Genomic DNA, 27,632 nt, shown 5'->3' on the forward strand with positions numbered 1-27,632 from the left:
ACCGAAGCTCTCTCCTGCTTGATTCTGGCAACCAGACGTGGAAGGAGAGGAAACGGTGGAAATACATAGGCCAGATTGAAGGACTAAGGCACTGCTAGAGCATCTATCAGTACCACCTTGGGATCCCGGGACCTGGACCCGTAGCGAGGAAGTTTGGCATTCTGACGAGACGCCATCAGATCCAATTCTGGTGTGCCCCATAGCTGAATCAGCTGGGCAAATACCTCCGGATGGAGTTCCCACTCCGGATGGAGTTCTCTACTCCTGGGATGTGGATCGCTGAGAGATGGCAAGAGTGATCCTCTGCCCACCGGATTATTTTGGTTACCTCCATCATCGCTAGAGAACTGCTTGTTCCTCCTTGATGATTGATATAAGCTACAGTCATGATGTTGTCCGACTGAAACCTGAAGAATTTGGCCGCAGCAAGCTGAGGCCACGCCTGAAGTGCATTGAATATTGCTCTCAGTTCTAGAATGTTTATCGGAAGGAGAGCTTCCTCCCGAGACCATAAGCCCTGTGCTTTCAGGGAATTCCAGACTGCACCCCAGCCTAGCAGGCTGGCATCTGTCGTTACAATGAGCCACTCTGGCCTGCGGAAACACATTCCTTGGGACAGGTGGTCCTGAGACAACCACCAGAGAAGAGAATCTCGGGTCTCCTGGTCCAGATGCAGTTGAGGAGATAAATCTGCATAATCCCCATTCCACTGTTTGAGCATGCATAGCTGCAGTGGTCTGAGGTGTAGGCGGGCAAAAGGAACTATGTCCATTGCCGCTACCATGAGTCCGATTACTTCCATACACTGAGCCACTGATGGCTGAGGAATAGAATGAAGAGCTCGGCAAGTGGTTAATAGTTTTAACTTTCTGACCTCCGTCAGAAATATTTTAATTTTTACCGAGTCTATCAGAGTCCCTAGGAAGGAAACTCTAGTAAGAGGGAAGAGCACTCTTTTTTATGTTCACCTTCCACCCGTGAGATCTCAGAAAAGCCAACACGATGTCCGTGTGAGACTTGGCTAGCTGGAAAGTCAACGCCTGAATTAAGATGTCATCTAGATAAGGCGCCACTGCTATGCCCGTGGTCGTAGAACCGCCAGAAGGTACCCTAGCACTTTTGTGAAAATTCTGGGAGCCGTGGCCAACCCAAAGGGAAGGGCCACAAACTGGTAATGTCTGTTTAGAAAGGCGAATCTGAGGAATTGATGATGATCTCTTTGAATAGGGATGTGTAGATACGCATCCTTTAAGTCCACGGTAGTCATATATTGACCCTCCTGGATCAGAGGTAGAATAGTCCGAATAGTCTCCATCTTGAATGATGGAACTTTGAGGAACTTGTTTAGAATTTTGAGATCCAAGATTGGTCTGAAAGTTCCCTCTTAACCCTAGCCCCTGTTCCTCTTTTGGGACTGGGCGGATCACTCCCATGGTATATAGGTAAATTTTTACAGTAGTATCTTATAGCCTTAGTAACTTTGCACAGCTATGCAAATAAACAATTAACCCCTTAATGGCAAAACCGGATTGAAAAAAAAACGTCAAAACCGGTAAAAAAGACTTTCAGCACCTTGCCACAGCTATGCTGTGGCACCTACCTGCCCTTTAGAACAATTTGTGGGGAAAAAATCTCCTTTACAGCCCTCAAACACAGCAGGGACCTCTAAAGAAGCAGTTGGATGTCTCTAAGGAAAAGAAACTGCGCAACTGAGGCGCGAAAATAGGCCCCTCCCACCTCAATTTTTTTTTTGTCACCACACTCGCTCTGCACTTCCTAGTTATTTAGAGTAGGCAAAGAGAATGACTGGGGGGTGGAGCTAAGGGGGGAGCTATATAGACAGCTCTGCTGTGGGTGCTCTCTTTGCCACTTCCTGTAGGGGAGGAGAATATCCCACAAGTAAGGATGAATCCGTGGACTCGATACATTTTACAAGAGAAATTATATTCTCTAATTTGTTAGAGCATGTCATTTTATCACCAATCTACACATTAACCTTAAATACTCTCCATGGGGGAAACTGGGATGACAGGAAGTAAAACGACCATTGTAAGATATGTGTAATATTGTCTACTGGTTCCATTTATTTAGAGTGTTAAAGGGACAGTCAAGTCCAAAAAAAACTTTCATTTTTCAAATAGGGCATGTCATTTTAAACAACTTTCCAATTTACTTTTATCAACAATTTTGCTTTGTTCTCTTGGTGTTCTAGTTGAAAGCAAACCTAGGAAGGTGCATACAGTTGCAAGAAAAAGTATGTGAACCATTTGGAATGATATGGATTTCTGCACAAATTGGTCATAAAATGTGATCTGATCATCATCTAAGTCACAACAATAGACAATCACAGTCTGCTTAAACTAATAAACACACAAAGAATGAAATGTTGCCATGTTTTTATTGAACACACCATGTAAACATTCACAGTGCAGGTGGAAAAAGTATGTGAACCCCTAGACTAATGACATCTCCAAGAGCTAATTGGAGTGAGATGTCAGCCAACTGGAGTCCAATCAATGAGATGAGATTGGAGGTGTTGGTTACAGCTGCCCTATAAAAAACACACACCAGTTCTGGGTTTGCTTTTCACAAGAAGCACTGCCTAATGTGAATGATGCCTCGCACAAAAGAGCTCTCAGAAGACCTACGATTAAGAATTGTTGACTTGCATAAAGCTGGAAAGGGTTATAAAAGTATCTCCAAAAGCCTTGCTGTTCATCAGTCCACGGTAAGACAAATCGTCTATAAATGGAGAAAGTTCAGCACTGCTGCTACTCTCCCTAGAAGTGGCCGTCCTGTAAAGATGACTGCAAGAGCACAGCGCAGACTGCTCAATGAGGTAAAGAAGAATCCTAGAGTGTCAGCTAAAGACTTACAAAAGTCACTGGCAAATGCTAACATCCCTGTTAGTGAATCTACAATACGTAAAACACTAAACAAGAATGGATTTCATGGGAGGATACCACAGAGGAAGCCACTGCTGTCCAAACAAAACATTGCTGCACGTTTACAGTTTGCACAAGAGCACCTGGATGTTCCACAGCAGTACTGGCAAAATATTCTATGGACAGATGAAACCAGTTAAGTTGTTTGGAAGAAACACACAACACTATGTGTGGCGGAAAAGAGGCACAGCACACCAACATCAAAACCTCATCCCAACTGTGAAGTATGGTGGTGGGGGCATCATGGTTTGGGGCTGCTTTGCTGCGTCAGGGCCTGGACGGATTGCTATCATCGAAGGAAAAAAATTCCCAAGTTTATCAAGACATTTTGCAGGAGAACTTAAGGCCATCTGTCTACCAGCTGAAGCTCAACAGAAGATGGGTGTTGCAACAGGACAATGACCCAAAGCATAGAAGTAAATCAACAACAGAATGGCTTAAACAGAAGAAAATACGCCTTCTGAAGTGGCCCAGTTAAGAGTCCTGACCTCAACCCAATTGAGATGCTGTGGCATGACCTCAAGAAAGGGATTCACACCAGACATCCCAAGAATATTGCTGAACTGAAACAGTTCTGTAAAGAGGAATGGTCAAGAATTACTCCTGACCGTTATGCACGTCTGATCTGCAACTACAGGAAACGTTTGGTTGAAGTTATGGCTGCCAAAGGAGGTTCAACCAGTTATTAAATCCAAGGGTTCACATACTTTTTCCACCTGCACTGTGAATGTTTACATGGTGTGTTCAATAAAAACATGGCAACATTTCATTCTTTGTGTGTTATTAGTTTAAGCAGACTGTGATTGTCTATTGTTGTGACTTAGATGATGATCAGATCACATTTGATGACCAATTTGTGCAGAAATCCATATCATTCCAAAGGGTTCACATACTTTTTCTTGCAACTGTATGATAATTTCTAAGCCCTTGAAGGCCGCCTCTGTTTTATTTACTTTTCACAGCAGGGGAGAGCAAGCTCATGTAGGCCATATAGATAGCATTGTGATCACACTCGTGGCTAGTGGTAGACACTGCACTAATTGGCTAAAATGCAAGTCAACTAAACTAACTATAACTAAAAGTCATGTGATTAGGGGCGGTCAGAAGATGCTTAGATACAAGTTAGTCACAGAACTAAAAAGTGTATTAATATAACAGTTTTGGTTTGCAAAACTGGGGAATGGGCAATGAAGGGGTTATCTATCTTTTTAAAAAACCAAAATTCTGGTGTTGACTGTCCCTTTAACCTTGAATCACTTACAAATAGAAGTATCAAGACTTATGTATGTACTATGTAGCCATCAATCAAGCAAGCTCTATCCAGGGTGCTGAACCAAAAATGGGCCTACTCCTTAGCTTAGATTCCTTCTTTTTCAAATAAAGATAGCAAGAGAATGAAGAAACATTTGATAATAGGAGAAAATTAGAAAATTGCTTAAAATTGCAGGCTCTGAGTCATGAAAGAAAAAAAAGGAAATTTATTCTTACCTGATAAATTTATTTCTTTTACGATACGATGAGTCCACGGATTTCATCCTTACTTGTGGGATATCGCCTCCTGGTCAGCAGGAGGCAAAGAGCACCACACAGCAGAGCTGTATATATAGCTCCTCCCTTCCCTCCCCCTCCAGTCATTCGACCGAAGTTAGGAAGAGAAAGGAAAAGCCAAGGTGCAGAAGTGACTGAAGTTTAAAGAAAACACCTGTCTTATAAAAAACAGGGTGGGCCGTGGACTCATCATATCGTAAAAAATAAATTTATCAGGTAAGAATAAATTTCCTTTTCTTTTACAAGATACAATGAGTCCACGGATTTCATCCTTACTTGTGGGATACAATACCAAAGCTATAGTACACGGATGAAAGAGAGGGACAAGACAGAGAACCTAAACGAAAGGCACCACTGCTTGAAGAACCTTCCTCCCAAAACCAGCCTCAGACGAGGCAAAAATATCGAATCATAAAACTCAGAAAAAGTGTGAAGAGAAACCAATTTGCAGCTTTGCAAAACAGTTCAACAGAAGCATCATTTTAGAAAGCCCATGAGGAAGCCACAGCTCTAGTGGAATGAGCCGTAACTCGAGCAGAAGGCTGCTGTCCAGCAATCTCACATGCAAAACGGACGACACTTGTCAGCCAAAATCAAAAAGAGGTAGCCGATCTTTCTGACCCCCACGCTTCCCAAAAAAAACCCCAAAAAAACAAAACAAGGAAGACGATAGACGAAAATCTTTAGTTGTCTGTAAGTAAAACTTCAAATCACAGACCACGTCCAAATTATGTAACAGCCGCTCCATCTTAGAAGAAGGAGCAGGACACAAGGAAGGAACAACAATTTCCTTATTAACTTTTCTATTCGAAACAACCTTAGGAAGAAAACCAGGTTCGATACGTAACACCACCTTATCTAAATGAAAAATAAGATAAGGAGAATCACATTGAAATGCCGAAAGCTCATATACTCTGTGAGCAGAAGAAATAGCAACCAAAAATAAAACTTTCCAAGATAGTAACTCAATATCTAAGGAATGCATAATTTCAAACGGAACCCCTTGAAGAACCTTAAGAACGAAACTCAAACTCCAAGGAGGAGCAATTGGTCTAAACACAGGCCTGATTCTAGTCAAAGCCTGGCAAAAAAATTGAACATCTGGAACAGCTGCCAGACTCTTGTGTAACAAAATAGAAAGGAGCAGAAAACTGACCCTTTAAGGAACGTACTGACAAATCTTTTCTCCAATCCTTCTTGGAGAAAAGACAAAATCCTGGGAATCCTAACCCTACTCCATGAGTAGCCCTTGGATTCGCACCAATAAAGATATTTACGCCATATCTGATGTAAATTTTTCCAGCAACAGGCATACGCGCCTGACGCAAGGTAACTAAGACCGAATCAGAAAACCCTTGCTCAGATAAAATTAAGCGTTCAATCTCCACGCAGACAGCTGCAGAGAAGCTAGAAGTGGATGAAGGAATGGACCCTGAATGAGAAGGTCCTCCCTCAACGGTAGTCTCCAAGTCGGTGGAGATGCCATCTCTATTAGTTCCGCATACCAAGCCATCGAGGCCATGCCGGTGCCATGAGTATCACCGACACCCTCTCCTGTTTGAGTCGGGCAAACACCAGAGGAAGAAGTGCAAATGGAGGAAACAGGGATGCTAGATTGAAGTTCCAAGGAACCGCCAGAGCGTCAATTAACGCCGCCTGGGGTCCCTGGATCTCGCAAGATTGGCATTCCCTTGAGATGCAATCAGAACCAACTCCGGTTGTCCCCACTTGAGGATCAGCTTGGAAAACACCTCCGGATGGAGTACCCACTCCCCCGGACGGAACGTCTGTCTACTCAAGATCCGCCTCCCATTGTCTATACCCGGGATGTGGATCACTGACAGACAACAAAAATGGGTCTCTGCCCATTGTCACAGAAGTTATATAGTCCAACTGGAACCTGAGAAACATGGCCGCGGCTAATCAAGGCCAGGCCAGAAGCGTATAAAAAATTGCTATCAGTTCTAGAAAGTTTATAGGGAGAACTGACTCTGACAGAGTCCAAAGACCCTGAGCCTTCAGGGAGTTCCAGACAACTAACCATTTCTTTTTTTTTTTTTTTTTTTTTCAAAAATAGTTTTATTTTACAGATAAGAAAGTTATACATCGTAAATGCACTTTTGTTAGGGTTACAATTCAATATGGCTTTACAGCTGTGTGGGTTGTACACGTACAATGCTGTATACAAATATGCATGTAGTGATAAAGGTAATAAACACTAAATCATATAGTAACATATTAAACGAATAAACAACAAAAACAACACATTGTGCTTCCTGTTGCCCCTCATGTTTTCCCCCTCCAGTATCTCAAGGTCAGTTTCCACCTCTTCTGTCAGTATCTAGTGTCGTATGTTTTGGTGTTTTATATCCTATTGGTATCAAACTTATTCCTCAAGTATTCTTCCCATAAAATCTTAATCTGTATGTACTTGTCTAACCTTCGTTGTTTAAGGTAGTGGTATTCCTCTAGCTGTATAGTGCGATTGCATTCCTGAACCCATAGCGCAGTGGTCGGGATTATAGAACTTTTCCAGTTCTTGGCTATTAGTTTCTTGATGCTGTTACTTGCTATGTTAAATAATTTAGTTTGTTCTGAAGTGAATTTTTTGGGGACTATGTGAAACAGCCACAAGAGTGGGTCTACTGGTAAGGCTTTATCTAGTAACTTTGATGTTTCCTTTGAGATTTCATCCCATATTGGGGTTATTTTAGGGCAAAGCCACCAGATATGTGCCATATGGCCGATTTGATCATGGCACCTCCAGCAGAGGTTGGAGGCTTCTCTGAATATTTTCTGGCATCTTGATGGAGTAAGATACCATCTATGGAGAATTTTCAGGTTTAACTCAATGAGGTTACTAGATGTGGCAGATCTCTTAATGGCTATAAATATCTTAGAGGCGTCAATGTGTGATATCTGAATTCCTAATTCCTCCCCCCATCTGTTGATGAAGTGAGGGGTGTGACCTGGTGAATTTTGTTTCAGTAGTGCATAAATCATTGATAAGGTGTGTTTTGTAGGAGATTCTTTATGGCATAGGGACTCGAATGTCGTTAGTGGCCTCAACATATTCCTTTTATGCGGATGTCCTGACAGGTAATTGTAACACTGCATATAAAAATACCAATCTCTGAAACAATTAAAGCCTTGTTCGGTTAGGGCCGTTCTAGGGAACAACTGAGTTTCAGTACCTAGGTGGCACATCATCAATTCCCTGTCCGGTTGTGTGTCATTTTTTATCTTTGCTACTAGGCCAGGGGCGAATTCTTTATTAGAGATGAAAGAGGTAAGGGGAGAGTAAGTGGACGAGATGTTGGGGTGCTCTACTAGTATCTTTTCCCATATCAGCATGGTCTCCTGTACTGTGTGTGCGACGTATATCTGGGGTGATCTATTAATTGATGGTGTCCAGCATCTTGCGCCTAAGTGCAATGTACCAGCTATGTCATGTTCGAGGCGGACCCAGATTTTAAAGTTAAAGTTAGTATACCAGTCCACTATTCTCTGTAAGTGTGTGGCCTTCCAGTATGCAACGAGGTCAGGTACCCCCATTCCCCCGTTATCTAGTGTCTGATACATGTCTTTCCTATTGATCCGAGCGTGTCGTTTGTTCCATATAAATTCAAATATTTTAGTTTGCAGGGACGTAAGAAAAGTGCGTGGAAGGGCTATGGGTAGTGTCTGTATGATATATAATATTTTTGGCAGAATACTCATCTTAATGGCACTGATCCTGCCTATCCAGGATAGAGGTTTTCTACGCCAGGAAGACAGGGTGGATACTATTGATGATTGAAGTGGTGGGAAATTTGTCTCGAATATTTGGGTAATCTTTGGGGTTAAAAATATCCCTAGATATTTCAGTTTGCTTTTTTGCCACTTAAATGTACATATACGTGAGATAGGTATTAAATCCCCTTCTGGTATGTTTATGTTTAGGATTTCTGATTTATTCTGGTTGATAAGAAAGTTTGAAATCTTTCCAAATGCATCTAGTTGTTTCAATAATTCTGGTATAGATTGTCTGGGGTTCGTCAAGAAAAAGAGCACGTCATCTGCATATAGAAGCATCTTATGTTGATGTCCCCTAACCTCAACTCCCTCAATGTCTACCGTGTGTCTAACCTTAAGTGCAAGCATTTCTATTACGCAGGCAAACAGGAGCGGGGACAGCGGACATCCCTGCCTGGTTCCGTTAGATATCACAAATGGGGCTGATAGAGATCCGTTTACCCGGATTCTAGCTGTCGGACAATGGTACATTGCAAATACCCTATCTACAAATGTCTCGCCAAGGCCCATTCTCATAAGGACCACCCGGAGGAACTGCCAGTTGACCCGGTCGAACGCCTTTTCAGCATCCGTGGATATTACCACAGTCGGAACACCGCGGTTATTAACATAATCTATCAAATTAAGGGCTCGTACAGTGTTGTCTTTGGCTTCCCTTGTGGGAACGAAGCCCACCTGGTCAGCGTGGATTAAATTTGGGAGTAAGGCGTTCAACCGGGTCGCCAGCAGCTTGGCATATATTTTCACGTCGGTGTTCAATAGTGATATCGGTCTATAGTTCTCGACTCTCGAGTGGTCCTTACCTTCCTTTGGGATTAGTGTTATGTGTGCAGCGAGGGAATTGCTAAGGAATGGTTCTTTACCGGAAATGGAGTTAAAGAGGGTCAGCATGTGTGGGGCTAGAATCTTACTGTATTTTTTATAGTAGTAGTTAGTGAAGCCGTCTGGGCCAGGGGTTTTTCCGGTCGGTAGGTCTTTTATGGCCAATAGGAGTTCTCTCATATTGAAGGGGGAATTAAGGGATTCTTTTTGTTCCTGGGTGATCTGTGGTATGTCAAAGTCCTTGAGGAAAGATTCTATGAGGTTAATATTAGTTGCGTCAGTAGGGGGAACAGTTGGTAAGTTGTAGAGGGACTCATAGTATGTGCGAAATGTCTCTGATATGCTAGAAGTAGAGTATACCATGCCTTTCCCTGGTCCACTGATAGACATAATATATGAGCGGTGAGTCTGTCGTTTCAATTTGCGTGCTAACAATCTACTACATCTGTTATCACTGTCATAATAAGTTTGTTGTAGTTTGAGTGCAAGTAGTTTGCAATCTCTGTCTAAAAGGGTGCCAACTATTTCCCTCTGCGTCTGTAAATCCTTTTTCAATGTTGTGTCTGTCGGTGTTTTTTTAAGTTTCTCCTCAGTCATAGTAATGTTATTCAGTGCGGTCTGTAGTGCGGTGCACTGTTGTTTATGGTTATGGGACTGTATGCTGATGAGATCCCCTCTAAGTGTGCTTTTATGTGCCTCCCATATAAGTCTAAAATCATCTATGGATGCTACATTTAGTTGAAAGTATTCCTGCAGACGATTCTCTATTTTTTCTTGGTACAGTGGGTGGTCTAATAAATTATTGTCTAATTTCCAAAGAAATGTGGAGTGTGGGGCTGAAGGCCATTCAATAGAGCAGGTCACCATAGAGTGATCCGTCCAGCCTGTGGGGATTATCGCTGACCTTATTGCCATGGACAAGCAGGACACGTCTAAAAGGATGTAGTCTATGCGGGAAAATCGGGAGTGTGGAAAGGAGAAGAAGGTATATTGGCGGTCTACCGGGTGATGTATCCTCCAGGTGTCGTGTACTGCTAGGTCTCTAATATGTTGTTTGATTCTATAAAGAACCCGGTTTGGTGTTGAGGAGAGCCCAGTTGATGTGTCTAATGCTGTGTTGAGGGAGACATTAAGATCCCCTCCTAGTATCAGTAGACCCCTTTTAATCTCAAGTATGGCATCCGAAAGGCGTTTGAAAAAGATGTCCTGCTGGGTGTTAGGGGCATATACACAGGCCATTGTGACTATTGTGTTATAGAGTTTGCCAGTCAAGATTAAATATCTGCCCTCTCGATCTCGTGTTAAGCTAAATAGAGTAAAGGGTATACCCCGTTTAATTAAGATTCCCACCCCATTAGTTTTACTATGGTTCGATGCGAAGTATGCCTCTCCAAACTTGTAACTAAATGTTTTGGGTTCTTTCTTGTGAAGGAAGTGGGTTTCCTGCAGCATTATGATATCCCCCTTGTTATCTTTAAAATCCTTAATAGCTATACTTCTTTTGTTTGGGGAATTAAGGCCCTTAGCATTAACTGTTATGATGTGCAACTGCGCGTTATTGGGAGCCATTATATGTCAGTATGATCACGATCTGTCGCTTGGTAGTGGTGCTAGTGTCCAACTGTTGATAATGGGGAGTAGTTGTCAGAGTGAGAAGCAATACCATATAAGTCAGTATACAAGTATTAGAAGGAGTATGTGTGATTATGTAAGCACAATGTGTAAAACAAAAACAAACCTCAAGGGTAACAACAACAAAAACAAAAGTTAACGAGTAAACATTAGAACATGTAAACACATCGCCGGAGCGGCTGAGGGATAGTCCCTCCGGCAAAACAGTTATCCTAATAGGATGTGGGGTCAGCCGGGTACTTAGGCCCAGGCAGATGTGGAATTATTTAACATCCATTGAAAGGATGATATAAATGGGTAATAGTAACATGGTTCATATATTTTTGCACAATGGGAATGGCCTGGTTATGACAGGTTAAAACTATACATATATAACGTAACTACTTCGTATAGTCACTAGAATTGTCCTTGTGGGCGGTTCAAGCAAATGAATGCCTATAGTTAAAATAAACAACAACAGATAATAAAGGCATGACAAGTAATTTTTACACCAATCTCACCCAACCATGGACCTTGGGAGACAATTAAGTCCTTCAATAATACATCATGAGTTCAGTCTGTCTTTCCTCTTCTTATAAGCAACTTTGTGCCATTGTGTCCCTGCCAAGAGATGTGGTGGTGAAGCTGTTTTGTCAGGAGGCTTCTCAGATAGTTGAGGCGGCTGGATTGATAGGCCCAAGCCCTTAGAGAAGGACTCCAGGTCTTGAGGCCCTCTGTAGGTGTGAATCTGGCCTTCCTTAGATACCATCAAACTAAAGGGAAACCCCCAGCGATACTTGATATCATTCTCTTGTAGTGCAGTGGTGATAAATCGGACGTCTCTTCTACGTTGTAGAGTGCTTGGGCATAGGTCTGGGTAAATTTGTAGGGTATGATCCAGATACATTATTTTCCTCAGTTGTCTCGATTTGGACCAGATTTCCTCCCTGTCAGTGAATCTCAGAAATTTAAGGATAACATCCCTAGGGGGTGCACCAGTTGGTGGAGGTGGGCGCAGAGCCCGATGTACTCTTTCCAGTTCCATATCAGGTATATCTGGGTCCCCCATCAGATGGTGAAAGAGGTTCTGCATATATTCTCTAAGTTCAGAGCTTTTTATTGACTCTGGTATACCCCTTACTCTTAAGTTAGACCGCCGACTGCGGTTTTCGAGATCCTCAATTCTTTCTTGCATTGTCTCTATTTGTGAGGATTGAACGTTGGCATGTGTTTCTAGGCTCCCCACCATTTCAGAGATGGTAGTTTGCATGTCTTCTACTTCCTCTACTCTGCACCCTAAGGCGTTTATGTCAGTTCTCATGGAGGTAAGCTCTTTGGTTATTAATGCCTTTAGTGAGGCAAAGTCCTCTTTTGATGGCAGGTTAGCAATGTCTTGTTTTAGTTGTGTAATATAAGAGGTAGCTATCTGTAATTCTGCAGCGCTTGATAAATCATGAGGGATCTCAGTAGTATTTGCAGTCTGATGTGCAGGGTTGGCTGCTGTGTCTGGCAGTTGAAAGAATGTGCTCACAGAAACTGGCACATTGGTCTGGCTTTTCGTGAGCTTCTCCCCTTTATTCAAGCGTTTAGTCGTCATGTTTTACTTAAGTAATAGAGAGTGTTCAGCTGACCTGTATGCCCTTTCCCAGGGTTATTGTTTGGAGGAGGAGATATTAATAATTCAAGTTGTTAGTGATGCCCCATTAAAGGTTTACGGTCAGATGTGGTGTGCATTTGTGATGATTTACTGAGAGCAGGTTGTACACTCCACACCATGTTACGTTAATGCTATTCAGGGTCTTATGTCTTCGGATCGGTGCTTTATGCCCTCCTCTCTTATCATAGTGAGGCCCATTTAATCATGCATGCGTTCGAGGTAACTTTTAAGTTTGTGGGCGTTATACTTCTTTTTCTGACGGTGCTAATATGTAACATAAATGGCCCTTTATCCCACTGTGCGGTCGTTATGTGTTGTGGTTCATTTGTTTCAGCTTACCTCCATATATGAGCTGAGTCTGAGATGGGCTCCGGTATCTGCGTCCGCATGGCTCGCACACGGCCCTTTCCAATATGGCGGCGGTCGTTTTTCCTTTGCGGCTAAGTAACGGTCCGTTTTTAGCTAAGTCGCATGTCAAATTGCCTTCATGCCATAGCGGTTAGTGTCCCCACATATTTAGGCGCCTGTGTACCACTTTGTAAAGCGATTCTTGCAGGTATATAGTCCTGGGTCTTTTTCCCCAGCACGGAGCTGATTCACGCTGCGGCCATTTGCCTGCACGGCCGAACTCCGCCCCCCCCTAACCATTTCTTTTTTAAGTCTACTGCACCTGGAGTTCCCAGGCGGTCTCCCATCCAGGTACTGACCAGAAGAGAGAATCCCTTGCCTCCTGATCTAGAGTTATCAGATGAGACAGGCCTGTACAATCCCCGTTCCAATGCCTGACCATGCTTAACCGTAGAGGTCTGAGATGGAACTAAGCAAAAGGGATGACATCCATTGTCACCACCATCAGCCCAATACCTCCATACAGTGAGCCACCGAAGGCCCGGAGAGCGGACTGAAGGGCACGGCAGGTATGTAACAACTCAGTTTACCTGACCTCTATCAGAAAAACTTTTATCGACAGGGAATCTATTATGGTCCTAGAAGGGTTACACTTGTACTTGGAAACAAGGAGCATTGTTCCCTATTTATCTTCCACCCATAAGTACACAGGAAGGAGAACACCAGGTTGGGCCAAAAACAGCCTCAGAATCTGGCGAGGAGAAATAATGGCGCTTGAATTAGAATGTCGACCAGATACGGCGCCACGTCAAAGTCCTGCGGTCGAAGAACCGCCAGAAAAGATCCCAGTACCTTTGTAAATATCCTTGATGCAGTGGTCAGGTCGAGAGGGAACGCCACACACTGAAAATGTTTGCAAAAAATGCAAACCTTAGAATCGGATATGGTCCCAATGAATGGGAGCATGTAGGCATGCGTCCTTTAGATCCACTGTGGTCATGAACTGACCCTCTTGAATCAGTGGTAGCATGGAACATACAGAGTCCATCTTAAGAGACGGAAGTCCTAGAAATTTGTGAAAATCTGAGGTCCAATATCGGTCTGAAGGTTCCCCTTCTTTTGGGAACAACAAACAGACTTGGGCCGTAGATAATCTGGAAGGCACGAACCTGCCGATAAAGGAAAACTTGTGAGTTCCAATTTATACCCCTGAGACACTATTATTATTATTCTTTATTTATAAAGCGCTGACAGATTCCACAGCGCTGCCCATGGGTACAAGGATAACAGTACAGTGGAGAAACAATACGATAAGACACAAAATTTTACAGACAAATACAGGGGGAATTTAGGGCCCTATTCCCGTGGGAACTTACAATCTAGACGGGTAGGAGGATCGGAAACAGGAGATGGGGACTGCAGAGGTGAGAATGATATTAGTGAGGAGATAGAGGTGAACTGTTAGTTAAGTGAAGTTAGTTTGATGATAAGTTGGGTGATAAGCTTCCCTGAACAGAAAGGTCTTTAGGGAACGTTTAAAGGAGGAGAGGTTAGGGGCAAGTCTGACATCGAGGAAGTGCGTTCCAGAGGGTTGGTGCCGCACGAGAGAAGTCCTGTAGTCTAGAATGAGAGAAGGTGATGGTAGAGGACGCAAGAAACAGGTTGTTGTTAGATTTTAGGGGCGGGCAAGAGTATATTTGTTGATGAGTGAGGACAGGTATTTCTGAAGCCCAGGGATCCTGAACATCCCGCACTCAAATCTGAACAAAAAGGGATAGTCTGCCCCCTACCAGATCCGGCCTTGGATCGGAGGCATGCCTTCACGCTGACTTAGTCCCAATTTCAGACTTGGTTTGCCTGGGCTTCCAAGAAGGGTTGGGCCTCCATGCAGTCCTAGGAAGTTTCCACTGTCATATCCTGCGTGTTAAAGGGTATTGAACCCGGAGTACCCTCTTCATATGCAGTGTTAATGCCCACTATGCTACGGAAGTAGCCAGAGATGTCAGAAATTATCTCCTTCAGAGCAGTACTGAACAAGGTCTTACTCTTGTAAGGAATAGTAAGGAGCTTAGTCTTAGAAGACACATCCGCAGACCAAGGCTGTAACCATAAGGTTCCGCGGGCTAGGGCCGAAAAGCCCGAACTCTTAGTTGCAAGCTTAAAGACCTGTAAAGAAGCATCTGTAATAAAGGCATTAGCGTTTCATAGCTATCACCTGGTCTAGTATCTCCTTCAAGGAAATCTGACTGAAACGACCCAGATAGAATGTCAAATCAGTATTCCACCGCACCCTGGACAGTAACTTAATCATTTATGTGTCTTTATACCATCCTATAGTAACAAAGGATGGCCTAACAAAAAACAGTTCCAAATGGTTTAAGAAAAATTTTACACAAAAAATTGTACTGTCTCTTTAAAATATAAAAGAGCAACTTATTTCTGTCATGCAGAACCAGAGTAATATTAATATAATATTGCTGTAACCAGACATTGTTAAGAACCTTGAAGCAATGTCTAAGTAAGGAACCGAAGAGTACTGCCTGTGGGTAAGCAATAATTGCAGACACTATAGGCAGAAAATGTGGAAAGGATTGGCCGGTGACACCAGACTCCTAACCGTCACATTAGAAGGAGTATATAAAAGAAGAATCAATAAAGGCAATTATGTTACTATCTCTTTAAATTTTAAAAGGATAAAAAATGTTCTCTATAGTAACTTGCAGAAATAACAAGAGTGAAATATTGAAATCCTCTCATTTCTGTGACCAAAATTATTCAAGCATTATGTTAACCCTGCTGGAAACATATATTACTAAAGACATTAAAGCAACCCAGACTAGAGCACCGCATGTGGGAGAAGAAAGATTTCCCTGATAGGTACTAAGCTGTATTATACCCTAAACAGCAGACGTATCAAATAAAAGGGACCCCACAAAAAAACGGTACTGTCTCTTTAATTGAAAAAGGAACAACATTTTAGATGTAACTTTGTTCCTTCCCAGTCAGAACAACACCACTGACTCTTTAATTAGTAGACACACCCCATATATGTATCACTACATGTAAAAATAATAACAATGGAGCAGGGCAGATGAGCTGTGTAATGGGACACTGACAATAGAAACATAGAAATTGACGGAAGATAAGAGCCATAGGCCCAGCAAGTCTGCCTGACCTTACCTAACAGTATAAACTTATCTAGTTCGTAAGATAGCCTTATGCTTGTCCCATGCATTTTTAAAGTCCCCCACAGTGTTTGTTGCTTCTACCTCTTGAGGAAGTTTATTCCATAAATCAATCACTCTTTCTGTAAAGAAGTGCTTCCTCAAATTACTCCTGAATCTACTACCCTTTAGCTTGAGCTCATGACCCCTTGTTCTTGAATTTTCCATTTTATGTAAAATACCCACAGCCTCAGTTTTACTAAACCCTTTAATGTACTTGAAAGTTGCTATCATATCACCTCTTTCCCTTCTCTCCTCTAAGCTATACATATTTAGGTCATTGAGTCTATCCTGGTAAGTTTTATTTTTTAGACCATGTACCATTTTGGTAGCCCTCCTTTGCACAGATTCAAGTTTGTTAATATCCTTCTGAAGATATGGCCTCTAGAACTGCACACAATACTCAAGATGAGGCCTAACTAATGATCTATAAAGTGGCATAAGAACCTTACTATTTCTGCTGCAAATACCTCTACCAATACATCCAAGCATTCTGCTAGCCTTACTCGCTGCATTACTACATTGTTTACTAAGTTTTAAATCATCTGAAATAATAATTCCCAAGACACTATAGGCATAGTGTCTCAAATAGTACATGCTTTCACCGCCTCTAACTTACACAGAGAAAGCGTCCCATGCACTCAAGAGACTTTCCCAACTGCGCTAAACACCTCTCAGATGTATGTCCTTGCAGAACACAGCCGAGGAGACAAAGAGCGCACACACAATGGCGCGTAACGAAACTCCGCCCATCGTGGGCGTATCGAACTTAACCTTGTGAAGACCAAATGAAGCCGCTGGGAGAACAAGAATTAGCTGAATGGCGAGCACACAATGGCACGTAATGAAGCTCCACCCATCGTGGGCGTATCGAGCTCATTCTCCTGTGCGGACAAACATGGTGAAAAACAAAATGGAGCCGCCGGGAGATAAAAAACAAAAACAAAAAACACACAAACCCATAGTCAGCTTCTCAATTAGTAATATAAGCTGCCATCTCAGTAATGCACCCATCATGCTAAACCCATGCATGAATGACACCAACACAAAAATCCCCCTGTCGGCTGAAAACTTTAAACAAAAGCCGCAGTGAGCAGGGACCCCAGTATGGAAAGGGACTTGAACAATCCTGTATATCTAAAACAGGGTAAATCATACTCTCCCAATTTATGTCATGATGTAAGCACACATCATACCCTTCAAAAACCCTATACACACTATTTAGGCGTTATAGGATAACCCTCCCTGTCGGCTGTCAAATCAGTTATAAGCCGCTGAGAGTTATACAGAGGACATGTTGCTGTAGAAGTACAGAACTGTCTGTGAAAAACTCATCCCCATTCCAGGGATATAACAATATATAGTGTGTCAGTTCCTGGTACACATTAGGTAGTGACCTGTAGGAAGCCCTTACAGAAACAGTTCATTTCCCCAGACATGTAAGAGGAATAAAACATAGTATCCCACACTATGTAAATAGGAAAGCCCTTCCAGAGAGCCTATGATTCCCAGCAACTGAAAGTACAGCCATTTCTGAGGTAGCACGGCCCAGAAAAATAAAGACTGCACTTACCTCTATGCTGAGCGACAGCATGACAAATGTCTCACAGGATCAAGAGGTCTTCTCCCTGCTGTATTTCTGTGGACACAGAAGGGCCTTAGTTGCTATCTGCTAAGACCATAAATCCAGAAGGGCAGCACTGGTATAGAAGGTGCAGTGAGAGTAAAACCCCACCAGTTCCCATTGCTTTAAAGCCACCAAATGCTCCTCTTTTTTACTGAAGAGACTGATCTGGTCTAGGCTACACCCTGGAATGACTGGGGGGGGGGGAGAGGGAAGGGAGGAGCTATATATACAGCTCTGCTGTGGTGCTCTTTGCCTCCTCCTGCTGACCAGGAGGCGATATCCCACAAGTAAGGATGAAATCCGTGGACTCATCGTATCTTGTAAAAGAAATTGGGTTTTTAGTATCCCCTTAATCTCCTATGCTGGTTGTATAACTTCTGTAGAACACTGAACAATGTGTGATGTTTTGTTATGATGTTTATTTTCAATATAATAAAACTTCATTTAAAAAAAAAAAAAAAAAAACATAATTTATGCTTACCTGATAAATTTATTTCTCTTGTAGTGTATTCAGTCCACGGGTCATCCATTACTTATGGGATATTCTCCTTCCCAACAGGAAGTTGCAAGAGGATCACCCAAGCAGAGCTGCTATATAGCTCCTCCCCTCACATGTCATATCCAGTCATTCGACCGAAACAAGACAAGAAAGGAGAAACCATAGGGTGCAGTGGTGACTGGAGTTTTAATTAAAATTTAGATCTGCCTTAAAAAGACAGGGCGGGCCGTGGACTGAATACACTACAAGAGAAATAAATTTATCAGGTAAGCATAAATTATGTTTTCTCTTGTTAAGTGTATTCAGTCCACAGGTCATCCATTATTTATGGGATACCAATACCAAAGCTAAAGTACACGGATGATGGGAGGGACAAGGCAGGAACTTTAAACGGAAGGAACCACTGCCTGTAGAACCTCTCCCCCAAAAACAGCCTCCGAAGAAGCAAAAGTGTCAAATTTGTAAAATTTTTAAAAGGTATGCAGCGAAGACCAAGTCGCAGCCTTGCAAATCTGTTCAACAGAGGCCTCATTTTTAAAGGCCCAGGTGGAAGCCACAGCTCTAGTGGAATGAGGTGTAATTCTTTCAGGGGGCTGCTGTCCAGCAGTCTCATAGGCTAAACGTATTATGCTACGAAGCCAAAAGGAGAGAGAGGTAGCCGAAGCTTTTTGACCTCTCCTCTGTCCAGAGTAAACGACAAACAGGGAAGAAGTTTGACGAAAATCTTTAGTTGCCTGTAAATAGAACTTCAGGGCACGGACTACGTCCAGATTATGCAAAAGTCGTTCCTTCTTTGAAGAAGGGTTAGGACACAATGATGGAACAACAATCTCTTGATTGATATTCCTGTTAGAAACTACCTTAGGTAAGAACCCAGGTTTAGTACGCAGAACTACCTTGTCTGAATGGAAAATCAGATAAGGAGAATCACAATGTAAGGCAGATAACTCAGAGACTCTTCGAGCCGAGGAAATAGCCATCAAAAACAGAACTTTCCAAGATAACAGCTTAATATTAATGGAATGAAGGGGTTCAAACGGAACACCTTGAAGAACTTTAAGAACTAAGTTTAAGCTCCACGGCAGAGCAACAGTCTTAAACACAGGCTTAATCCTAGCCAAAGCCTGACAAAAAGCCTGAACGTCTGGAACTTCTGCCAGACGTTTGTGTAGAAGAATAGACAGAGCAGAAAGCTGTCCCTTTAACGAACTAGCAGATAAGCCCTTTTCTAAACCCTCTTGTAGAAAAGACAATATCCTAGGAATCCTAACCTTACTCCATGAGTAACTCTTGGATTCGCACCAATATAAATATTTACGCCATATCTTATGGTAAATTTTTCTGGTAACAGGTTTCCGAGCCTGTATTAAGGTATCAATAACCGACTCCGAGAAGCCACGCTTTGATAGAATCAAGTGTTCAATCTCCATGCAGTCAGCCTCAGAGAAATTAGATTTGGATGGTTGAAAGGACCCTGAATTAGAAGGTCCTGCCTCAGAGGCAGAGACCATGGTGGACAGGACGACATGTCCACTAGGTCTGCATACCAGGTCCTGTGTGGCCACGCAGGCGCTATCAGAATCACTGATGCTCTCTCCTGTTTGATCTTGGCAATCAGCCGAGGAAGCAGCGGAAATGATGGAAACACATAAGCCATGTTGAAAACCCAAGGGGCTGCTAGAGCATCTATCAGCGCCGCTCCCGGGTCCCTGGACAACAAGGAAGTTTGGCGTTCTGGCGAGACGCCATGAGATCCAGTTCTGGTTTGCCCCAACGATGAATCAGTTGAGCGAAGACCTCCGGATGAAGTTCCCACTCCCCCGGATGAAAAGTCTGGCGACTTAGAAAATCCGCCTCCCAGTTCTCCACGCCTGGGATATAGATCGCTGACAGGTGGCAAGAGTGAGACTCTGCCCAGCGAATTATCTTTGAGACTTCCAACATCGCTAGAGAACTCCTGGTTCCCCCTTGATGGTTGATGTAAGCCACAGTCGTGATGTTGTCCGACTGAAATCTGATGAACCCCAGTGTCGCTAACTGAGGCCAAGCTAGAAGAGCATTGAATATTGCTCTTAATTCCAGGATATTTATTGGGAGGAGTTTCTCCTCCTGAGTCCACAATCCCTGAGCCTTCAGGGAGTTCCAGACTGCGCCCCAACCTAGAAGGCTGGCATCTGTTGTTACAATCGTCCAATCTGGTCTGCGAAAGGTCATACACCTGGACAGATGGACTCGAGAAAGCCACCAGAGAAGAGAATCTCTGGTCTCTTGATCCAGATTTAGTAGAGGGGACAAATCTGAGTAATCCCCATTCCACTGACTTAGCATGCATAATTGCAGCGGTCTGAGATGCAGGCGCGCAAATGGTACTATGTCCATTGCCGCTACCATTAAGCTGATTACTTCCATGCACTGAGCTACTGACGGGTGTGGAATGGAATGAAGGGCACGGCAAGCATTTAGAAGTTTTGATAACCTGGACTCCGTCAGGTAAATCTTCATCTCTATAGAATCTATAAGAGTCCCTAGGAAGGGAACCCTTGTGAGTGGTAATAGAGAACTCTTTTCCACGTTCACCTTCCACCCATGCGACCTCAGAAATGCCAGAACTATCTCTGTATGAGACTTGGCAATTTGAAAACTTGACGCTTGTATCAGAATGTCGTCTAGATACGGAGCCACCGCTATGCCTCGCGGTCTTAGCACCGCCAGAAGTGAGCCCAGAACCTTTGTAAAAATTCTCGGGGCCATAGCTAACACGAAGGGAAGAGCTACAAATTGGTAATGCCTGTCTAGAAAGGCAAATCTTAGGTACCGATAATGATCTTTGTGAATCGGTATGTGAAGGTAGGCATCCTTTAAGTCCACTGTGGTCATATACTGACCCTCTTGGATCATGGGTAGGATGGTTCGAATAGTTTCCATTTTGAATGATGGAACCCTTAGGAATTTGTTTAAGATTTTTAGGTCCAAGATTGGTCTGAAGGTCCCCTCTTTCTTGGGAACCACAAACAGATTTGAGTAAAATCCTTGCCCTTGTTCCGTCCGTGGAACTGGGTGGATCACCCCCATTAGTAAGAGGTCTTGTACAAAGCGTAGAAACGCCTCTTTCTTTATTTGGTTTGCTGATAACCTTGAAAGATGAAATCTCCCTTGTGGAGGAGAAGCTTTGAAGTCCAGAAGATATCCCTGAGATATGATCTCCAACGCCCAGGGATCCTGGACATCTCTTGCCCAAGCCTGGGCGAAGAGAGAAAGTCTGCCCCCCACTAGATCCGTTTCCGGATAGGGGGCCCTCTCTTCATGCCGTCTTAGGGGCAGAAGTAGGTTTTCTGGCCTGCTTGCCCTTGTTCCAGGACTGGTTAGCTTTCCAGCCCTGTCTGTAACGAGCAACAGTTCCTACCTGTTTTGGGGCGGAGGAAGTTGATGCTGCTCCTGCCTTGAAGTTACGAAAGGCACGAAAATTAGACTATTTGGCCTTTGATTTGGCCCTGTCCTGAGGAAGAGTATGACCCTTACCTCCAGTAATGTCAGCAATAATTTCTTTCAAGCCGGGCCCGAATAAGGTCTGCCCTTTGAAAGGAATATTAAGCAATTTAGATTTAGAAGTCACGTCAGCTGACCAGGATTTAAGCCATAGCGCTCTGCGCACCTGGATGGCGAATCCGGAGTTCTTAGCCGTTAGTTTGGTTAAATGTACGACGGCATCAGAAACAAATGCGTTAGCTAGCTTAAGTGCTTTAAGCTTGTCCATAATCTCATCCAATAGCTGTGCGAATGGCCTCTTCCAGAGACTCAAACCAGAATGCCGCAGCAGCAGTGACAGGCGCAATGCATGCAAGGGGCTGTAAGATAAAACCTTGTTGAACAAACATTTTCTTAAGGTAACCTTCTAATTTTTTATCCATTGGATCCGAAAAAGCACAACTATCCTCCACCGGGATAGTGGTACGCTTAGCTAAAGTAGAAACTGCTCCCTCCACCTTAGGGACTGTCTGCCATAAGTCTCGTGTGGTGGCGTCTATTGGAAACATTTTCCTAAATATAGGAGGGGGTGAAAAGGGCACACCGGGTCTATCCCACTCCTTGCTAATAATCTCTGTAAGCCTTTTAGGTATAGGAAAAACGTCAGTACACACCGGCACCGCATAGTATCTATACAGCCTACATAATTTCTCTGGAATTGCAACCGTGTTACAATCATTCAGAGCCGCTAATACCTCCCCTAGCAATACACGGAGGTTCTCAAGCTTAAATTTAAAATTAGAAATCTCTGAATCCGGTCTCCCTGGATCAGATCCGTCACCCACAGAATGAAGCTCTCCGTCCTCATGTTCTGCAAATTGTGACGCAGTATCGGACATGGCTCTCACATCATCAGCGCGCTCTGTCCTTAACCCAGAGCAATCGCGCTTGCCTCTTAATTCTGGCAATTTAGATAATACTTCTGTCATAACAGTAGCCATGTCTTGCAAAGTGATTTGTATGGGCCTCTCTGATGTACTTGGCGCCACAATATCACGCGCCTCCTGAGCGGGAGGCGAAGGTACTGACAAGTGAGGAGAGTTAGTCGGCATAACTTCCCCCTCGTTGCCTGGTGATAATTTCTTTACAGGTAAAGACTGACTTTTATTTAAAGTGACATCAATGCATTTAGTACACATATTTCTATGGGGCTCCACATTGGCCTTCAAACATAGTGAACAAACAGATTCATCTGTGTCAGACATGTTTAAACAGACTAGCAATGAGACTAGCAAGCTTGGAAAATACTTTCAAATAAATTTACAAGCAATATAAAAAACGCTACTGCGCCTTTAAGAAGCACAAAAAAACTGTCACAGTTGAAATAACAATGAACCAAATCAGTTATAGCAACCAAATTTTCACAGTAAATGTATTAAATTAGCAAAGGATTGCACCCACCAGCAAATGGATGATTAACCCCTTAATACCCAAAACGGATAATCAATTTAACAATTAACGTTTTTATCACAGTCAAACACACTGTCACAGGTCTGCTGTGACTGATTACCTCCCTCAAAATGAATTCTGAAGACCGCTGAGCTCTCTAGAGACGTCCTGGATCCTGGAGGAAGAATCAGGAAGACTGTGACTGAATTTTTACTGCGCAAAAAAGCGCTAAAATAGGCCCCTCCCACTCATATTACAACAGTGGGAAACCTCAGTTAACTGTTTCTATGCAGAAATATACGTTAGCCATGTGGAAAAAATCATGCCCCAATAAGTTTTATCACCAAAGTACCTCACAAAAAAACGATTAACATGCCAGTAAACGTTTTAACATCCATTTTAAAGGTTATGTAGTGTTATTAATAAGCCTGCTACCAGTTGCTTCTACTGCAGTTAAGGCTCATACATTACTTCAGTATTAACAGCATTTTCTTAGTCAAATTCCATTCCTTAGAAAATTACTTTACTGCAAATACACTCATCAGCCTGATACCAGTCGCTACTACTGCATTTAAGGCTGTACTTACATTGCATCGGTATCAGCAGTATTTTCTTAGTCAATTCCATTCCTTAGAAAAATATTTTACTGCACATACCTCGTTTGCAGGGGACCCCGCATGCTATTCCCTTTTCTGAAGTTACCCCAATCCTCAGAATGTGCGAGAACAGCCAGTGGATCTTAGTTACTTCTGCTAAGATCATAGAAAACGCAGGCAGGTTCTTCTTCTAAATACTGCCTGAGAGAAAAACAGCACACTCCGGTGCCATTTAAAATAACAAACTTTTGATTGAAGAAATAATTAAGTATAAAAACTCCACACTCCTCTCACAGCCTTCCTACTATGTTGAGACTTGCAAGAGAATGACTGGGTATGACATGTGAGGGGAGGAGCTATATAGCAGCTCTGCTTGGGTAATCCTCTTGCAACTTCCTGTTGGGAAGGAGAATATCCCATAAGTAATGGATGACCCGTGGACTGAATACACTTAACAAGAGAAAATACTATTTTTCCCTGCCTGTAAGTTATAATTTTCTCAGGCTGTGTCTTTAATTTATTTTTTGTGTTCTTAATTGCAATTGATAGATATATTTATTTTAAACAACAAATATTACTTTCCTGACTACAGTACTGTACTATCTTTCTGAGGGTATTATGTATACAAAGTATAAACCAAAATTCATTAAAATTATGGGGGGAGATAAAAAACTGAAATTAAAATCCTCCATGTCTCAAAATTAAATCAATGTAAATATTTGCATAGGAAATTATCACATCTTGCCTAGATGTGCTAATTTCCTATGCAAATATTTACATTGGTATACAAAGTATTAAATATGGTATAAAACTTCATTTAGGTTACATGTATTAGATGTATTATGACGTGTAAATGTCGCCTAAATGACATAAGATATTGTTGTTTCCACTTAGTTCCATCTCCTCTACAAACTGTCCCATTTTAGAGATGGAAATATTCCAAAATCCAAATTATTCCGAAATCCAAACCTTTTCTGGTCTCAAGCAGATAAAGATAAAGGATTTTCTACTTGAACTAGCTATATCAGTTAAATGAACCCAACGTCATATAACAATTGATTAATGTACAATATACCAAATGACTTTTTAACAAGCATTCCACTTCATACTTACAGTTACATGGTCAAAAAGACAGAAGGTTGTGGTGTCTGCTTCTGGTACAATGACCATTATTTTGTCTGGGAGACGTTTCAGAGAACCTTGCACCCATTTGCACTGGCCATCTTCCCCACTGGACAACACCAGGCCGTCCATGTTCTTGAGATATGCAGCCCCTTTAATGCCGTATCTTTAGAAAAGCAAGGAACGTCAGAATTCACAAAGGGGACAGTGCAACCTATTTTTGCAACAGAATAATGTACAAATATAGTGGTATTAGATTCCCAATATTCACTCTTTAAAGGGATACTAAACCCATTTTTTTTTCTTTCATGATTCAGATAGAGCATGAAATTTTAAGCAACTCTCTAATTTACTCCTATTATAATTTTTTCTTCATTATCTTGCTATCTTTATTTGAAAAGAAAGAATTAAGGGGCTGGCCCATTTTTAGTTCAGCACATGAGTTGTGTTTGCTTATTGGTGGCTAAATGTAGCTACCAATCAGCAAAAGCTATTCAGGGTGCTAAATAAAAAACAGAATTTATGCTTACCTGATAAATTACTTTCTCCAACGGTGTGTCCGGTCCACGGCGTCATCCTTACTTGTGGGATATTCTCTTCCCCAACAGGAAATGGCAAAGAGTCCCAGCAAAGCTGGTCACATGATCCCTCCTAGGCTCCGCCCACCCCAGTCATTCGACCGACGGACAGGAGGAAATATATATAGGAGAAACCATATGATACCGTGGTGACTGTAGTTAGAGAAAATAATTCATCAGACCTGATTAAAAAACCAGGGCGGGCCGTGGACCGGACACACCGTTGGAGAAAGTAATTTATCAGGTAAGCATAAATTCTGTTTTCTCCAACATTGGTGTGTCCGGTCCACGGCGTCATCCTTACTTGTGGGAACCAATACCAAAGCTTTAGGACACGGATGAAGGGAGGGAGCAAATCAGGTCACCTAAACGGAAGGAACCACAGCTTGCAAAACCTCTCTCCCAAAAATAGCCTCCGAAGAAGCAAAAGTATCAAATTTGTAAAATTTGGCAAAAGTGTGCAGTGAAGACCAAGTCGCTGCCTTACATATCTGGTCAACAGAAGCCTCGTTCTTGAAGGCCCATGTGGAAGCCACAGCCCTAGTGGAGTGAGCTGTGATTCTTTCAGGAGGCTGCCGTCCGGCAGTCTCATAAGCCAATCGGATAATGCTTTTAAGCCAAAAGGAAAGAGGTAGAAGTCGCTTTTTGACCTCTCCTTTTACCAGAATAAACAACAAACAAGGAAGATGTTTGTCTGAAATCTTTAGTAGCCTCTAAATAGAATTTTAGAGCACGGACTACGTCCAAATTGTGTAACAAACGTTCCTTCTTTGAAACTGGATTCGGACACAAAGAAGGTACAACTATCTCCTGGTTAATATTTTTGTTGGAAACAACTTTCGGAAGAAAACCAGGCTTAGTACGCAAAACCACCTTATCTGCATGGAACACCAGATAGGGCGGAGAACACTGCAGAGCAGATAACTCTGAAACTCTTCTAGCAGAAGAAATTGCAACCAAAAACAAAACTTTCCAAGATAGTAACTTAATATCTACGGAATGTAAGGGTTCAAACGGAACCCCTTGAAGAACTGAAAGAACTAGATTTAGACTCCAGGGAGGAGTCAAAGGTCTGTAAACAGGCTTGATCCTAACCAGAGCCTGAACAAATGCTTGAACATCTGGCACGGCTGCCAGTCTTTTGTGAAGTAAAACAGATAAAGCAGAGATCTGTCCCTTTAGAGAACTTGCAGATAATCCTCTCTCCAAACCTTCTTGTAGAAAGGATAGAATCTTAGGAATTCTTATCTTATTCCATGGGAATCCTTTAGATTCACACCAACAGATATATTTTTTCCATATTTTATGGTAAATTTTTCTAGTTACAGGCTTTCTAGCCTGAATCAGAGTATCCATTACAGAATCTGAAAACCCACGCTTTGATAAAATCAATCGTTCAATCTCCAAGCCGTCAGTTGGAGGGAAACCAGATTCGGATGTTCGAATGGACCCTGAACAAGAAGGTCCTGTCTCAAAGGTAGCTTCCATGGTGGAGCCGATGACATATTCACCAGGTCTGCATACCAAGTCCTGCGTGGCCACGCAGGAGCTATCAAGATCACCGAGGCCCTCTCCTGATTGATCCTGGCTACCAGCCTGGGGATGAGAGGAAACGGTGGGAATACATAAGCTAGGTTGAAGGTCCAAGGTGCTACTAGTGCATCTACTAGAGTCGCCTTGGGATCCCTGGATCTGGACCTGTAGCAAGGAACCTTGAAGTTCTGACGAGACGCCATCAGATCCATGTCTGGAATGCCTCATAATTGAGTTATTTGGGCAAAGATTTCCGGATGGAGTTCCCACTCCCCCGGATGGAATGTCTGACGACTCAGAAAATCCGCTTCCCAATTTTCCACTCCTGGGATGTGGATCGCAGACAAGTGGCAGGAGTGATCCTCCGCCCATTGAATTATCTTGGTCACTTCTTTCATCGCCAGGGAACTCCTTGTTCCCCCCTGATGATTGATATATGCAACGGTCGTCATGTTGTCTGACTGAAACCTTATGAATTTGGCCTTTGCTAGTTGAGGCCAAGCTCTGAGAGCATTGAATATCGCTCTCAGTTCCAGAATGTTTATCGGGAGAAGAGACTCTTCCCGAGACCATAGACCCTGAGCTTTCAGGGATTCCCAGACCGCGCCCCAGCCCACTAGGCTGGCGTCGGTCGTGACAATGACCCACTCTGGTCTGCGGAAGCTCATTCCCTGTGACAGATTGTCCAGGGTCAGCCACCAACGGAGTGAATCTCTGGTCTTTTGATCTACTTGAATCGTCGGAGACAAGTCTGTATAATCCCCATTCCACTGTCTGAGCATGCACAGTTGTAATGGTCTTAGATGAATTTGT

At 42.8% G+C, this 27,632-nt stretch overlaps 1 protein-coding gene across 1 annotated transcript in view; it reads right to left on the minus strand.

Annotated features, from left to right (window-relative positions):
• The window catches only part of DIS3L (DIS3 like exosome 3'-5' exoribonuclease), a 221,665-nt gene that overhangs the window by 56,827 nt on the left and 137,206 nt on the right, over positions 1-27,632 (minus strand). The window contains exon 16 of the mRNA XM_053718530.1: positions 24,700-24,874. Coding sequence (XP_053574505.1) covers positions 24,700-24,874 — 175 coding nt within the window. The remainder of the gene's footprint in view (positions 1-24,699; positions 24,875-27,632) is intronic.

The sequence above is a fragment of the Bombina bombina genome, chromosome 6 (assembly GCF_027579735.1).
Source record: "Bombina bombina isolate aBomBom1 chromosome 6, aBomBom1.pri, whole genome shotgun sequence".
In the NCBI taxonomy this organism is placed as follows: Eukaryota; Metazoa; Chordata; class Amphibia; order Anura; family Bombinatoridae; genus Bombina; species Bombina bombina.